This window comes from Dermacentor albipictus, chromosome 3 (genome assembly GCF_038994185.2).
Source record: "Dermacentor albipictus isolate Rhodes 1998 colony chromosome 3, USDA_Dalb.pri_finalv2, whole genome shotgun sequence".
Taxonomy (NCBI): Eukaryota; Metazoa; Arthropoda; class Arachnida; order Ixodida; family Ixodidae; genus Dermacentor; species Dermacentor albipictus.
Genome location: NC_091823.1, coordinates 38,364,161 through 38,379,499, shown reverse-complemented (window position 1 = coordinate 38,379,499; position 15,339 = coordinate 38,364,161). Strand labels below are relative to the sequence as shown.

At 43.9% G+C, this 15,339-nt stretch overlaps 1 protein-coding gene across 1 annotated transcript in view; it reads left to right on the top strand.

The window, feature by feature from the left end:
• eIF5B (eukaryotic translation initiation factor 5B) overlaps positions 1-15,339 on the top strand; it is a 51,645-nt gene that overhangs the window by 28,003 nt on the left and 8,303 nt on the right. The window contains exons 15-19 of the mRNA XM_065446955.1: positions 915-1,097; positions 3,548-3,841; positions 12,259-12,390; positions 12,480-12,556; positions 12,745-13,048. Of these exons, the coding sequence (XP_065303027.1) occupies positions 915-1,097; positions 3,548-3,841; positions 12,259-12,390; positions 12,480-12,556; positions 12,745-13,048 (990 nt within the window). The remainder of the gene's footprint in view (positions 1-914; positions 1,098-3,547; positions 3,842-12,258; positions 12,391-12,479; positions 12,557-12,744; positions 13,049-15,339) is intronic.

The window sequence follows — 15,339 nt, the reverse complement described above, 5'->3', positions numbered from 1 at the left end:
ACTGGCAGCTATTCAGAACATGTTTTTTAACATTGCTGTGGTGATTCAAGCCCTTGTTTTGTGCCATGTGTGTCTCTTATATGAGACCGTTAATGGAGCCTAGTACTCGTTCCTTAAGTATATGCGCATGCACGTGCCATGCTTTGAAAAGCTGAGAAAGAAATAGAAGGGGGGGAGGGGGGTTAATAAAATACACAGCAAATAAAATGTATTAGAAAGAAAATGCAAATCCAGTCAGACATTCTCAAATACAAATAAAAAGGAGATGCATACAGAAGCAATTATTTTCTAAAATGAACTATTTCTATGCATCGAAAAGCTGAGAAAGACCATCTGTGCTTTATGAAAGCTACGGAAAAGGAAGGCAGTAGGATGAAGAAGCTTTGAAAGTCAAGGGAACATTTAAAGCCAACAAAAAAGCAGGGGTGTGTCTAAAACTCTGAAGACCTGCCAGTAAAATTTTTAGCCGTCTCAGTGCTTGTACTGTGTGTGGATACTGTGCATGTGCGTGCGTAAATTAAGGAACATGTGCTATGTCCCGTAACAGTGGCACCCTTACCCGCTTAGTATGCTTCGCAGCATAAAATGGCTATATTGCGGCGAAGCTAACTTAAAAGCCTTGTGAATAAACGGCGTGTTTTAGCATTTTTTCTCCCTTTTGTTTGATACAACCTGCCAGATCATTCGACCAGTTTCATTGTTCCCGTGAGGGTCGAATTATTAGAAGTTGACTGTACACATGACCCTATGGAAAATAAATGGGGCCTGTGCTTTTGGGCATAAAAGCTGGCAAAACGAAACAAATAGGAACATATTATCGAGGTTCCCTGAACTTTAGTTTGCCATTCTGAACAAAAACAAAAAGGAGAGAAAAGAATAACTGCTAAATATTGTTTTGCTGCTTGTCTTTCCAGGGTCTCAATGCTGCTCTGTTCCATGAGAACAAGGACTTGAAATCCTTTGTCTCCCTGGTGCCGACCTCTGCTCTAAGTGGAGATGGCATGGGCAACCTCATCAGCCTTATTGTGGACCTCACGCAGAACATGATGGCCAAGCGCATTGCCTTCTCCGAGGAACTCCAGGCCACTGTGTTAGAGGTTTGTGGACAGGCATCAAATAGGGAAACATTTCTGCTTGCACTGAAATACCTTGTAGACACATACTGAGGAATAGTGAAAGCCGTGAAAATTGGGTTAGACTGTACAGCCTATTGCAAACCTGCAAACTTGCAAAAATGTTTCGTATAGCTTATGGATTTGGGCCCATATTATGAATGTTGCATCAGTATTTACAAAAAATGAATTCTGGTTACAAAAACGTCTCGCTTGTTAGTCTCCAAACCTTCCTTGTGATGGTGAAAGGATGCAAGAGGTGTATTTTTTTTGAGCGAGCTAATACAGACACGTTTCTGAAGCAGGCAAAATTGGCAACAACAAAGTCACCGAAAATGTCACTGTGACCTAAAAACAATGTGCTGCTTTTCAGTCTTTGCTATTCCTAGTCTGCTGCACTGCATCTAAAGGTAAATCATTGTTGATAAAGTCAATATGTATCCCTGAAAAAGCATGTGCTCAGGGCAAGCCTTAAAAAGTATTTGTGTATGTTGTTTTGCTAGTTTGTGCACTTTGGTATTGTGTTCGCATGTGGTATTTTACGAATTTTAATGTTCATAGATTGGCAGGTATGCTATTGCAAAAAAGAAAGTAATCAGTTAGGCCATTGTCAGCAATAGCCAACCGGCCTTTTCTTTTTCTCTTCAAAAGACCATACATTATTATTGCAGCAATACCCATGCCACTTGGGCGATGTTACGAGGTTAATGCTATTATATCTGAAGTTGCTGCTGCAAGTGCATTTTTAAATTACATTAAACATTGCAATGATAATAGCTGTCATGAATGCAGAAGGTTTGTGTCACGTAAAAATTTCATGAAAGGACACTAATAACATTAATAAGCATATATTTGTAGAGTTTATTTTAGTTTACTTCAGAAATGCGTTTTTCATGCTCAGCCATGATTCCTAACAATGGGAGGGAGGAATTTGGCGGCCAAGCAAGTTGCGAGAATAAGCTGCACTGCAAGTGGCATTAGCAGCTAATGTCATTTTTTTGTGCCACTGTGGCACGGGTACAATATCGTGCGATATCAGTTGTAGAAACTATTTGCAGCTCCATGCAGTCTGCGTCTGCTCTGGAGAGTTGGGAATTCCTTCTCTTTCCTGTCTCTTGTTTCTTGTCTCCAGCTCCGTTCGATTTCTTTTACCTTGGTGCTATGTATCATCTTGCGCCTTGTGTACATTAAAATACACTGCTTGATCTAGTGGCAGCAAACTTATGAAACCTAACGAAGTGCGCAACCAGTGCTTTTTATTGAAACTCTCTGCAAGTGTGGACGGACAGATGAAAAGCTCCAGAGTTGGCTTTACGACGCTGTCAAGTTTGAGGTGGCTTAGCAAACATTGGAAGAGCCCTAGTTAGATAAAATTCAGGAAGGGTCATGCCATAAAGTTTTAGGGTTTGTTGCCACCTCTAAAAAAGGTTATAAAGAGGTTATAAGATGAGGGTGATGATGAAAAGGTTTATTGCGGCAGCCATTATATGGACACTCCAGCCAAATTCGCACCGTCGCTGTTAGCGTGATGTTCTGTATAAAGCCCACGTGCAATGATGATGCATGCAGTCTTTCTGTGTGCTCATTGTTGGCAGTCACATGATCAAGCACACACTGGCGGTAGGTAGCATGGCTGCACCCAAAGGTAGCACACCGGCACACGCACGTTCCCCCCTAACCCGGCCAGTGGGGAGAAGGCCTCCGCTGGCTTGGCCGTGGCTGCTCATGGCTGCCCACACGGATGAGCACATTTGTGGCCCAGACTGCCATAAGTTGGAGGTTATCTGTGACAGTTGCGGCACCTAAGGGTGAGCTGAGGTGGCTGGTGGCTTCATGCCCACCTAATGTTGGAGGTTGTGTAATCTAAGTTTTGGACAAACAGTGAAGCAAGTGACAATAATAAGTGTTCGCTGCTCGCTACCAGTAGCATGGCAAAAGCCAGTGCCCATGGTCATAAAATGAGATCTGTTCATGTTTGTCTGTGCACGCATGACATCATGCTAATTAGCAAATTGGATCAAACTTTATTAATGGTCCTGCAGGACACGCATCAGGGTGCAATGTTTGCCGTAATTTAAACGACCAATAAAACTGCAAAGCTTGCTTCATGTAATTGCTTAATACTTTGCTATGGCTTTCAGTGCTTGGACTTTCAGGCATAATTATGATTTTACTTGCCAAGGCATTGAAGTGTTGCAATGCATTCATGTAATGTTGGCTAAACTGGTGAAAGAATGGCACAAGAGAATTAGGAGAGGGCTTTCTTCTGCAGTAAACATTACTCTGGTGACATAATTGTTATTCACGTACAAGTGAAATGATTAACTTGTTGCTAGATCATTAGTGGGATCTTTCTGATCTGATCTTTGTTTCGACCATGGATGACTTAGTTTTCTGGGAGTTTTATGACTCATTGAGGACAAAATATTTTGCAGGTAAAAGCCATCCCTGGCTTGGGCACCACGATCGACGTGATTCTGGTGAATGGGACCCTCCGCGAGGGTGACACCATGGTGCTTGCTGGCCATGAGGGCCCGTTCACGACACCCATCCGATCATTGCTTATGCCACAGCCACTGAAAGAGTTGCGGGTAAAGAACCCCTACCAAGAGTACAAGGAAGTGAAGGGCGCCCAGGGAGTGAAAATTGCTGCCAAAGATCTGGACAAGGCCATCGCAGGCCTGCAGGTCCTGGTCGCCAAGCATCCTGACGAAGTTGAAGTGCTCAAGGTATGGAGATACCTGCATGCAGGGATATCTTCTGGAATGGCTACCATTGCCAGTACCGTTAAACTAACCTATAATAAGCATGGCAGTTCCACAAGAAATGGGTGTAAGTTTATCAGTTGTATTTTAGCTAGTCATAACAGGAATAGCATGGTGAAAGCAGAAATAATACAGTCTTTTACATTATGCCATTACTGATTAAATGTTGCTTAATTTTGCTCTTAAGAGGAAGCTTTAGCTCGGGCCCAACTCTGATGCGGCCTATTCAAATGCACGTAAAACGCAGAAGCGCTGTTCTAAGATAACCCTTGGACGGATTTTAATGAAATTTGTGGCATTTGAGAGGGAAAGTTAAATTCTGGTGACTATTGGAAGCGGAATTTTCATCTGGAGCCTGAATTTTGTTAGAAGACAAAAATTTGAAAGTTCGAAAAATATAGAAGCAAGAGGTTTACAAATTACTAGCTCTGCATCAAGAACAGGTATTGCGCTTCTGTAAACAGCATCCATTAGATCATTCAAAGCAGACAAATTCTTTGTCAGTTTGTATCTCACGTGAATGTGTTACGTTCTGTACAAGGGTTCTGCAGAAGTTGTATTTCCATATTACTGAATTTTTTCAGATTCATGTGCAACATATCAATTTTGTCCGCTTTACATGTACTATGAAATGCAATTCACAGAATTATGATATCATTTTCATTGCGGAGTTATAGAGGTTTAAACTTAATAGTTTTGTTTTCTGAAAATTTGTGATTTTTCCCAATTTTTAATAAAGAGAATAGAACCTAAATAAAGAATTTGAAACAAACAGTCACTATATTTGAAGTTTTTCTTTTAAGTGCAACAAACCTTGTCAAATTTGGAGCAGTGGATGCCGAGAAAAATGAACTCTCCTTTTACACGTGTTTAGATAGGAGCACCTGAGCTAAAGCTTCCTCTTAACCAACTCATACAGGCTCTTTATGATTGCCAGATGTGGGTCTTAAACCACAACTGTTTAGAATCTTGGTTTTTCGAGGTATGGTGCTGAAAACTTCTACATGTATGTAATGCTATGTGCTTATTTCAAATATGAGGTCCATATTATCATACCTGCCAACTCTTCCGAATTTTCTGTAAAATGTATGAATTGCGAGCAGTCCTATGATTTTACAAATCTTGCTTGAAATTTTATTTAAAACATATTATTTGTGAAAAAAAAAAAACTTGAAAATGTAGTATAACTACACCTGGTACCTTATGCCGCCACGATAGGGCAATATGTATGTGTGGTATCATCATCAGCAGCTGCAAGGTAGCAGTGACTTCTTTCGTCTACTAGGAGGGATCACGAATCCATATCTAAAGCTCGATAGCGCATCTAGCGCCTCCACAAACCTGTTGGCATGCTGTCACCTTTGTTCGCGCGGGCGCGCAGGTTTGGACTTCACTCAGCTTCAGTCACTGCAGTGTTGACCTCGCCTTTTGTGTGACTGGTTGCCGTAACAGACGCAGTGCGACTCCAGCCTGTAGCAGCTTTGCAGTGCAATGGCAGGCTTGAAGCCCCGACAGTACTTTTAAATGTTTTTGAAATCGTACACGGCAGAATTTCCATGCTTCGTGCTGTCGAAGAAAAGGGAGAAGTTCAGATTTTGCACCAAGTGTGCATGTGATGTGAACATATCGCATGGCGGCAAGTCTGACATCAAGGTCTACATCGCTTCAAAAAAGCATCAGGGATACGTGGGAGCCGCGGACAGCCAGCCAAGCCTAGTAAGTTTTGTACGCAGCGACAACGACCTCTGTGTGATTCGTGCAGAATGCCTCTTCACGGCGTTTTTAGTTCAACACAACATCCCGCTGGGTGTCAGCGATCATGCTGAACCGCTTTTCCAGAAGATGCTCCCCAAGTGCAAAGAAGCGAAACGCTACGCCCGTGGACGAACAAAGACGACGTCAGTTGTTTGGGAAATGGCTGCCAATGAGGAGACTCCTTTGCTGGATGCCCTAAAACGGCAAGTATTTTCAATCGCTGTGGATGGCAGTAACAATAGGGATACGCAGCCTTACCCTATTGTTGCAACATATTTCGTTAAAGAAACAAGTGGAGTCGAAAGCCGCCTTCTTTGCCTCGGGACAATCCAAGGGGAAGCGACGGGTCATAAGATTGCAAATCTGGTTCTGGACTAGATGAAGTCTCGAAATTTGCCTGCTGGAAGCCTGTTGGCTATGTGTTCGGACAATGCCAATGTCATGATCGACAAGAAAAACAGTGTTTCTACTGTATTGAGAGAGGCTCAACCAGGTTTGATAGGGCATGGTTTCCCGTGCCATCTCATCAACTTGGCCGCCCAAAAAGGAGCTTCATGTCTGCCTCTAAAGGTTGATGAGGCTTCGGTTGACGTTTTACCTAGAGAAAAGCTCGAAACAACAAGATCGACTTGCAGAGTTCCAAGAAATGCACAGCGCCGAGGTCAGACAGATGTTAAAGCATTCGCTGACACGTTGGCTGTCGTTGGGAAAGTGTTTGAAGAGGCTGCTTGACCAGTGGAAACCACTACTCAGCTTTTTTTAATCTGAAACAAAGCAGTGCAACAAGCAGAGCTTGTTTTTGGAGTGATACCTAATTCCGAAGGCTTCCTCACAAACCTCCAAGAACCCGGCACTGATCCCAAAGTCTGCTATACATCTCACAAGACTGCTGCAGGCCTCGGGGGAAAAAAGGCACCGACAGCAATGAACTTTCGCAAAAGAGGAAGAGAGCTCATTCTGGACCTCAAGCAAAAAAACTGAAACTTCATACCAAGGATTCTGGGGAAGCCAGCCACGTGGTCCGTGAGGAGCGCCTGTTTTACTTTTTGTCATTGGAGCTAAACGGGGCGTGCTGTCTTTTTCTCCAGAATGTTATACCGCTTTTTGAGAAGACAAACTGCCTTCTTCGTGCACAGGCTCTTCAGATTCATGTACTGAGGAGCCTCTTGAACCGACTTTCCGAGGATCTGCTGACTAGATTTGTACGCCCAGGTATTTTCAGGGCATGTCATTAATAGCTGTGGAGAACCAGAAAGGTGAAGAAGACATAGTCATTGGCAGCGCAACCCACTCTGTGGTTGAGACACTGAGCTGCATTGAAAGAGAGAGTAGTTCTGTGCTGTACGTAACAGCAGCATGCCATTGCATTCGCCAGAAATTCCCGCTAGAAGACGTCAATCTCAAGATGGCTGAAGTTGCTCAAGTACAAGCTCTGGAAACTGCTTCATTCAACAGCGTATATCATTTTATTATGACATTCCCTGCTATCCTACCCCAGCAGAGTGGCGAATCAAAAGAAGGAAGCAATCGACGCACTTGAAGTCAAGTTTGCCAACTTGCAAGCATATCAGGTTCCAGCTGACATATTGAATGAGCCAAGGTGCAACGTGCAGTGTTCACAATTAGGAAGCGTTCGAAGTGTCGACGGATTGCTCAGGTTCCACAGAATTTCAGTGGTTATGCTGAGTATTCTCTCCATTCCCCACAGCAGGGCTGAATGTGATAGAATATTCATCTCTGTGAACGAAACTCTTGAGTTTTGCTCATCTGTGTGTGAGAAAACAACAGAAAGTCTACCGATGGTCACGGGGCACCATAGTGGTCCTTGCTTTGAGCAAGCCTACACAGAGAAGTTTCTAAAGCAGGCAAAGTCGGCAACAGCAGCAAAATCGTTGCAAAAATAAATTGTACCCCCGTGGAGTTTTCGCTCTTTACTCTCCAAGACATGGGTTTCACTTGCGGTTGTGAAAACGTAATTAAGCTTGTCGGAAAAGGTAAGAATAAGTGCTGCCCCCCCCCCCCCCCCCCCCCCCCACTGCGATAGCTTGACAAGTTTCCAAATCTTCAGGTTGTCAGGTATGATTTTATGCATGCTTCCTTTAATTATTTTCTGCCGATATTTGCAAGACATCTGCTCCATAGGCATTGCTAAATAAGGTATCAATGGCTTCTGTATGATGCAAGGAATGCTGTATGCCCAACCTTATTGCTCTGCTTTACCTAGAACACAAGTTGTGAGCTTTTGAATTTGAAACTCGAAAATGTTTATCTGGTTTCTTGGAGAGGGATTTATGTGCTGGTTGATAGAGTACCCGGTCTAGGCAACACTACCGTCTAGACCGGCCCTTCAACCCACCAGCGCATAAATCTCTCTCCAAAAAACAAGAAATAGCTTGGAGGCAACTCCAAATCAATACCTGTCTGAACCAGATAGCCTTTCCCACTTCTATTTTGAAATCTACTCCAACAAGTGTGCTTATTGTCAGGACAAAGCTGATCTGTTTTATAAACGAAAGACGTTCCGAAAGTAAGTTTCATAATTTATTTTCACATGGAAACTTTATTGCCAAAAAAAAAAAAAATTGACCTTAGCATCTCATTAATTTACACTTTTCTCTATTTTTCACATAGTCACCACTGACGTTGTGACATCTGTCATAGCGTGCAATCAGTTTGAAGATTGGATGGGATTTTGGATTGTACAACTTTATTTGTCCAACAGATGTAGGGAAGGCTTTAAGTCTTCCCACCTAGACGACGGCCAGGAGTCCTTGGACCCTAGCGGCGATTTCGGCCAGTTGGACGGTCTTCAGTTGAATCTCCGGATCGGAGCTGAGTAATAAGGTCTCCCATTGTTCCAGAGACGTTATTTTTCCCTCAGAGGGAGCCTGTGGGCATTCCCACAGAATGTGATTAAGATTAGCCCTGGCTTTACATAGCTTACACTGGCTAGAGTACTGACCCGGGTAGTAGAGGCTGCACAACACCGGGCTTGGAAACGAGTTGGTTTGCAGGCGACGCCAAGTGGAGGCCTGGCTCTTGTTTAAGGATGCATCAGCCGGAGGATATTTAACCCGCCCTAGTCTGTAGTGTTGTGTGATCTCTCTGTAGCACACTAAGCGGTCTCGCCCTGTGAAGCCTTCGGCTAGCCCACCAGCTCGGAATGCGAGTCCTCGAGCTAATTCGTGGGCCGCCTCATTCCCAGCGAGGGAGGCGTGCGCAGGTGTCCTGTCAAGTGTATATATGTTTTCAAAACAAATAATGATGTTTTTTTTTTCCTACTAAGCCGCACCCAGCCGTATTGGCCTAAATTTTGAAGCAAACGTAGTCTTCTAAACGCAGTACCAGTTTGAAGAAACCGCTCTGGCAAAACTTGGTGCCCTGCAATGCAAGGCTTGAGGCGTAGCCTCTTTAGCATACCCAATCGGTAGGCGTTCATGGATGATGGACACACTAGTCCCACGTGCCCACTCATACCCGATCTCACTTCCATTGGTGACAACGTTGTCAGCATATGCCTGTCCGCCACTGTGATTTGTGCTCGAATAACCTCGGGCATGCCAGCCTGCTGCTACTCTCTTTTCTTTGACACTCTGCGCATGTCATTCCTCCTCCACTGACGCTCCTTCCATTGTTGAACCAACAGCAGGCAAGGATTCTTATGGTGATTGTCTGTTTAACCTGGTGTACCATCTTCTCTTTAAAAAACAATGATGAAACTTGCTTTCGGAACATACCTATAATTATGGGCTTGCCCTAAGGATACCCCCTCGGTGATCCCTAGTATCTAATCCTGAGATGTGGGAGGCCACATTGTACAGCTCCAACCCCGACCTCCGGGCATGGTCATCCAGAGGGCTGAGGTGGCTGCCAGGGCCCAAGCAGGGTGTCTACCAATCGGGAAAACTGGGAGTTCTCAGGGATTTTGAATAGTCTGGAAATACTCAGGGAAAACTCAGGGAATTTGTGCTTCTATAAGGAAAAATTAGCTGTAACATTATTGAAACGGAACGAAAGTCGTGCTGAATCTGGCTCGAGTAACAGGGAGGAATTGTAATGAGTGTAACTAGTGACTAAATGGTTCGTGGGGCGAACGCGCAGCGGAAGGAGGACGAGAACAGAAAGGACCGACACATTGAGGAACGAACGGGAAAGGAAGTGTGCCGCCGCCTCTCTGAAGGAGCTTGAGCTCAAAAAACAAAGTGTTGGCTGACGCCGAGATGCAGGTGTCCTTCATACAAACCAAAATAAACTCTTTAAAGCAGTGAAAGGCAACACTGAGGTGTTGCACGTAGGCTGAGAGTATGTCAGGACAGTTGAGGTAGACTTTCCAGCTGCTGAGAGGAAATCTTGCTTGTAACAAAGTTCGGGCCTCATACCAATGAGCTTGCTATGACTTGATAGAAATAGCACATATTTTAAAATATTTGCTTCTGCATGCATCACTTTTTATTCATATTTGAAAATTTTCAACTCAATTTGCAATGGGCTTTACCCTTTTTTTCGAAGCTATTTGAACCATAGTGCATTTTACTAACCTCTCCCTTCTGTTTTCTTTTTGAATAATATAAACACTATTCCTTACTATTGAAACTGGATTAAGTTGTTTTATTATTTTTAACATGCTTACTAGAGAGTGACAGCATCGAGCGACATTGTTTCAGCCCGTCTTGATATAAAACATAGTTCTGAGTCACTCAGGCAATTTTACCAAAGCATTCAGGGAAAACCTGGAAAACTCAGTGGATTTGGAAATGTCAACTTGGTAGACACCCTGCGAAGGACTCCTCGCCACCTAGCATGCCCAACTGCAACCTCTTACCTCTTGAATGAAGTTTTCACTCACTCACTTCTGGTGCTTAACTTTGAACTCCCATCATTCTTTTTCTAGGTAAGGCAGAGCAATAAGGTTTGTCTTATGACATTCCTTGAATCATACAAAAGCAATGGATACCCTGTTAATTGAAATTGCAGGAACTGACGTTTTGCAAATCTTTGCAAAAGGTATGTAAAGGTAGCCCACATTGAATTTGAACCAGAGGAGGTAAACAAAAATGGACTGCAGATGCAAAATAAGAACACAACAGTACATACATGTATAAGCTTTGAGTACCATATCTCGAAAAAATTTAAAAATTTTCCCTAATACAGTTGCAACCCACGATAACGAAATCCCACGACAATGCAATATTTTCATGTCCCCGGTGAACGGCCATAGGATTCAATGCATTTCGTACCTCTCGACAACAATATGTCACTGTGCTACACTCCCACATCACTGAAATTTGCTGGAACGTAACCCTGCATATTGCTTACTTGTGCAAGGCTAGCAGGCTCAGAAATGTGCTCAAATGCTATTGCTTTGCACTAAAATTGCGTAAAATACCACCACGTCACAATTGCATGGGCACCGCATTCTTGCTTAAAAAACAACCCAGCGCCGGAAGCGATCAAGCCAGAAACACATCATGGCCACCACCTTGTTTGTTGATCGCCCGTTTGAAGTGGCAGCATATGGCTACCGACATGTGACAATAGTTTTTGCTCACCTAGTGCAGTGCGTAATGTGCACCTCAGCGAGAAAAATGCAGCAACAACAAGGAAATCCACGTCCTCCCGATGTAGAATTGTTTATGGCGCTTGTGATGGCAGTCGTAGCACAGAGTGCCACGCATTTGGCCGTGATTGAACGATCGTCCGGGACTAAGCATTCCTTGCTTCAAGAACGCTGGTTTTAGTTCCACCCGACAAGTATCGCGTGCGGATTCAGCGTCGGACGTAGATTTGTGCGAAGGGGCCGTAATCTCTATCGACTGCCTTCAGGTATACGAGATATGATCACTTCTGCACTCTGCACCGGACGGGCCTGCGCGTATGGGTGACAGTGTGCGCTGGAGAAATGCTGCTGCATAGGTGGAGCACTGTTGCTGTGCGTCCGGTGCCGAGTTATGCAAAATATTGCAAAATATTGCAAAGCAGTTGACCGAGAATGCTGCTCAACAGCAGTGCTGCTACTGCTGATTGACGCATGTGGCAAGCTGTGTACTATCGGCAACTACATCCTCGCAAGCTTGCCAAAGTAGGCTAATGGAATTTTGACAGTAAAGTTTTGTTTTGCCACACATTATCTATCTGGGCTATCTCATTTTACAACAACGAAACTCTCGCGAAAGTGAATGTTTTCGCGTTCCCTGCTGATTTCGTTATGGCGAGGTTCAACTGTACCCACTTCCTCCCTTAACCCAGTTCGCACACTCGCTTGCTCACCTGCCAGAGTGCAACAGGTACAGCTGCTAGAAATGTACACACACTCTGCACAGAAGAGTGCGTTTCTGTGTGCATTTTAAAAGATTTGCTTTATACTCACTCTAAACTCGCATGTGCAGGAAATGACCCTGAGTTACCAGGTTGTTTCCAAAGCACCTAAGGAAGATCCTTGCCCCCTTTTTAATTATATTCTTCACTCTCATATTTGCATTGAGGTGTGTTAAGGATTCTTAAAGGACATGTAGCTTCAGCATTCAGTGTATTTTATTGACTAACATAGTGATCTCCCCCTCCCTTTTCTCTCCACTCCTGATCTACCCCCTCCCCCTCCCCGCTTTTCTTTTTCTACATCTTTTTAGGAAGAAGTTGCTCGTGCATTGAAGGAGGTGATGAGTGGCTTCAAGCTGGCCGAGCGAGGTGTCTACGTCCAGGCATCAACACTAGGTTCTTTAGAAGCTTTACTCGAGTTTCTTAGGGTTTCTAAAATTCCAGTGAGTATACTTGTTTGAATTGAGGGAGTGTGCACCACCTTGGCACTTTATTTCTAACGTTGCATTTTACATTTATTATTTCTTTGCAGTATTCTGGCATCAGGATAGGTCCTGTTGTCAAAAAGGATGTCATGAAGGCTTCTATCATGTTGGAACATGACACTCAGTAAGTCTATTTGTGTTTAAAGAAAATGTTTCTTTGTGAAAGACTAGAAAAAAGAGAAAGTCCCTGCACTGCTTACATCTGATATGTCTTGATGCCTAGATATACTTCAAACTAATTAGTTTTACTACACAGCACGTTCACTCTCGTTCCCTGTCTGACCACGTGTGAATGCTTGCCTTGCTGCCCAGGTATGCTGTGATCTTGGCCTTTGACGTGAAGATAGAACGGGACGCGCAAGAGCTGGCCGACTCGCTTGGGGTGAAGATTTTCCAGGCTGACATCATTTACCACTTGTTCGACAAGTTCACTGCCCACAGGGAGGAGCTGCGCCAGAAGAAACGCGAGGAGTTCAAGTCCGTAGCCGTGTTCCCCTGCCGACTGCGCATTCTGCCCCAGTTTGTGTTCAACTCCCGTGACCCCATCGTTGTCGGTGTGTCCGTCGAAGCTGGCATCGTCAAGGAGGGCACGCCACTCTGTGTCCCCTCCAAGGAAGTGAGTACCATGTTTGTCGTCATAATCGGTAGGGGTGTGCAAATACTCATAAAGGTGCCAAACTGCCTCACCAGTGAAAGCCAGCGCATTGGATGACTGCTGCATGTTTACGGCTGCCTATATCGCGCACCCGTTTCCTGTGACCCCAAAAAAAAGAAGAAAGAAAGAAAGAAAAGACACCGTCGATTGTAAAGCACACCCGTTTGCCATGACCTAAAAAAAGACATGCATCTCATTTTTTCATACAGAATCTCCACTTTCTCTCATATGGAAAATAAACAGATTTACTCCCAATGCACTAAAGTTGCAATAAATAAAAGAAAGTCGCAGTTTCGCCCGAAAGGTGAAGCTTAGTTTACAATGGCGAATTAGCAGACATATACGAAAAGTAAGATAGTAGTTTTATCAGCCGTATAAACTTAAACATTCGCTTACTAACTAAATTAACAAGCATGGTGTCACGCCTGCACAAGCAAACATGAACGCGTTTCACTCAGTGACTGTGAAACTCTTATCAAAACACTGGAGTGAGGAAGTTCGGTAGTGGGAGCGAGTGAATTGGCCTTTGTGTGGCCTCTCGCTTTAACGCAGACTTAGCAACAAGAACACAGCACGGTGTGCATAGATGCATAGACTCTGTCTCCATTGCAGATAGCTTTCAAGATAAGGGCCGCGCAGCCTGGACCTCCTTGCCGTGGACCTCCTAATTTTAATATTCTACACCGTCGTCACCGACGGCCAGGCAGAGTGGTGCCAAGTGACATGACTTGCATTCCCTGCTTTTTGTCTGTCCTGCAGATTGGCCTTAATGAGCTTACAGTAACCCACAGAAATCACGTGCTATAAAGATGAAAAAAAAAAACTCTTGTTTTCTGGGAGAAAACTGGAAAGCAATACTTTCTAAGCAATAGAAGGTTACTATTAAGCAGCGTATGGCCCACTATTAAACCAAAATCCCCCTTTATATTTATGACAACTTCACTATTTCTTCAGCTTTAGATGGAAAAGCACTTGATTCTATACGACAGACATTCTATTGATAAACATTTTTTCCAGGCCTTCATATATAAACTGAGTTGTTATCAGTGCTAGCATACTAATCTGGTGTTCCCTTTAATAAGAGCAGAGCATACTACCTGTCTCAATTCATAGGTACAGTTAGCAAATTATTTAACAGTACCATGCAAGCGGTCTCCAGCCAGTCAGCTCCTTCTAACGGTGTGAAGCAATGATATCAGCAAAAGCAAGAGATCAGCAAGGTCCGTAGAAGGCACTGACCAACTAGCCAGTCAACACTCACATGGTACTGCTAAATATCAGTCGACTTTACCCAAGTTACTGATAGCTAGCAAGATTCTTGTTAAGTAATGTGATTAGCCTCCTGAGCATGCACAGCACTGTGTTTTACAGCGAAGCTGTTAAGTGGTACTTACCCCTGGATCCTGTCCATTCGTTAACACTAAACTATTGTCATCAGGATTGGCTGTTGCGTCGTCTTCCACAGCTGGCTCGTTGGCTCGTCCCACTGCTCTCGCGTTCGTCGTCTTCGTTAATTAATTAAGAAACACAAGGACATAACCAATTTTACACCATATTACTGTGAAGCTGTTAAGGCCTAGTTGCCTCAGGATCGTATCCATGTGTAGACACAAAAGACCCCATACATAAGCCAGTCCCAAAGATAGTGCAATGCTGGGCTGACCCCTGGCGGAGGTGAAGCAGTCGTGAAGCACGCCCCATACGTGTGCCGATCCTAAAGACAGTGAAATGCCAGGCCGACCCGGCGTGCAGGTGCGTGCAGTTCGCCATTAAGGGGCCCACATACACAGATTCACTGGTCATCCTTCTTCACACAGTGGAAGGGCACTGACTTTTTGCGCAGAATTTGGAAGCGTAAACGTTTTTCTTAAATTTTCTGCTATTCAATATTCTATTCAATATACGGCTGCTTTTTTTTAATTCTATTTGCAATCTACGATGCGGTATTCACACACCTGATAATCAGCCAAATTAAATTGGCTTGGGAACACAACTTTTCCTCTCTCTCTGTCTCTCTCAACCTTCTTTATATTAGTATATATATATAACTCAATAACTCTAACATAACTCTAACAGTCTAACTTGCCGAGTTCATTATGAACATTATACATTATATTATGTTCATTATACACCGCGATTGCATCTGTTGCTCGGATCACTATGGCATGCGTATGTCCGCACAGGCCGGCAGGGTTGCCAGGTCCGAAATGTGAAAAGTAGCCGCATTATGGAAAAACGTTTCTTTTGGTTTT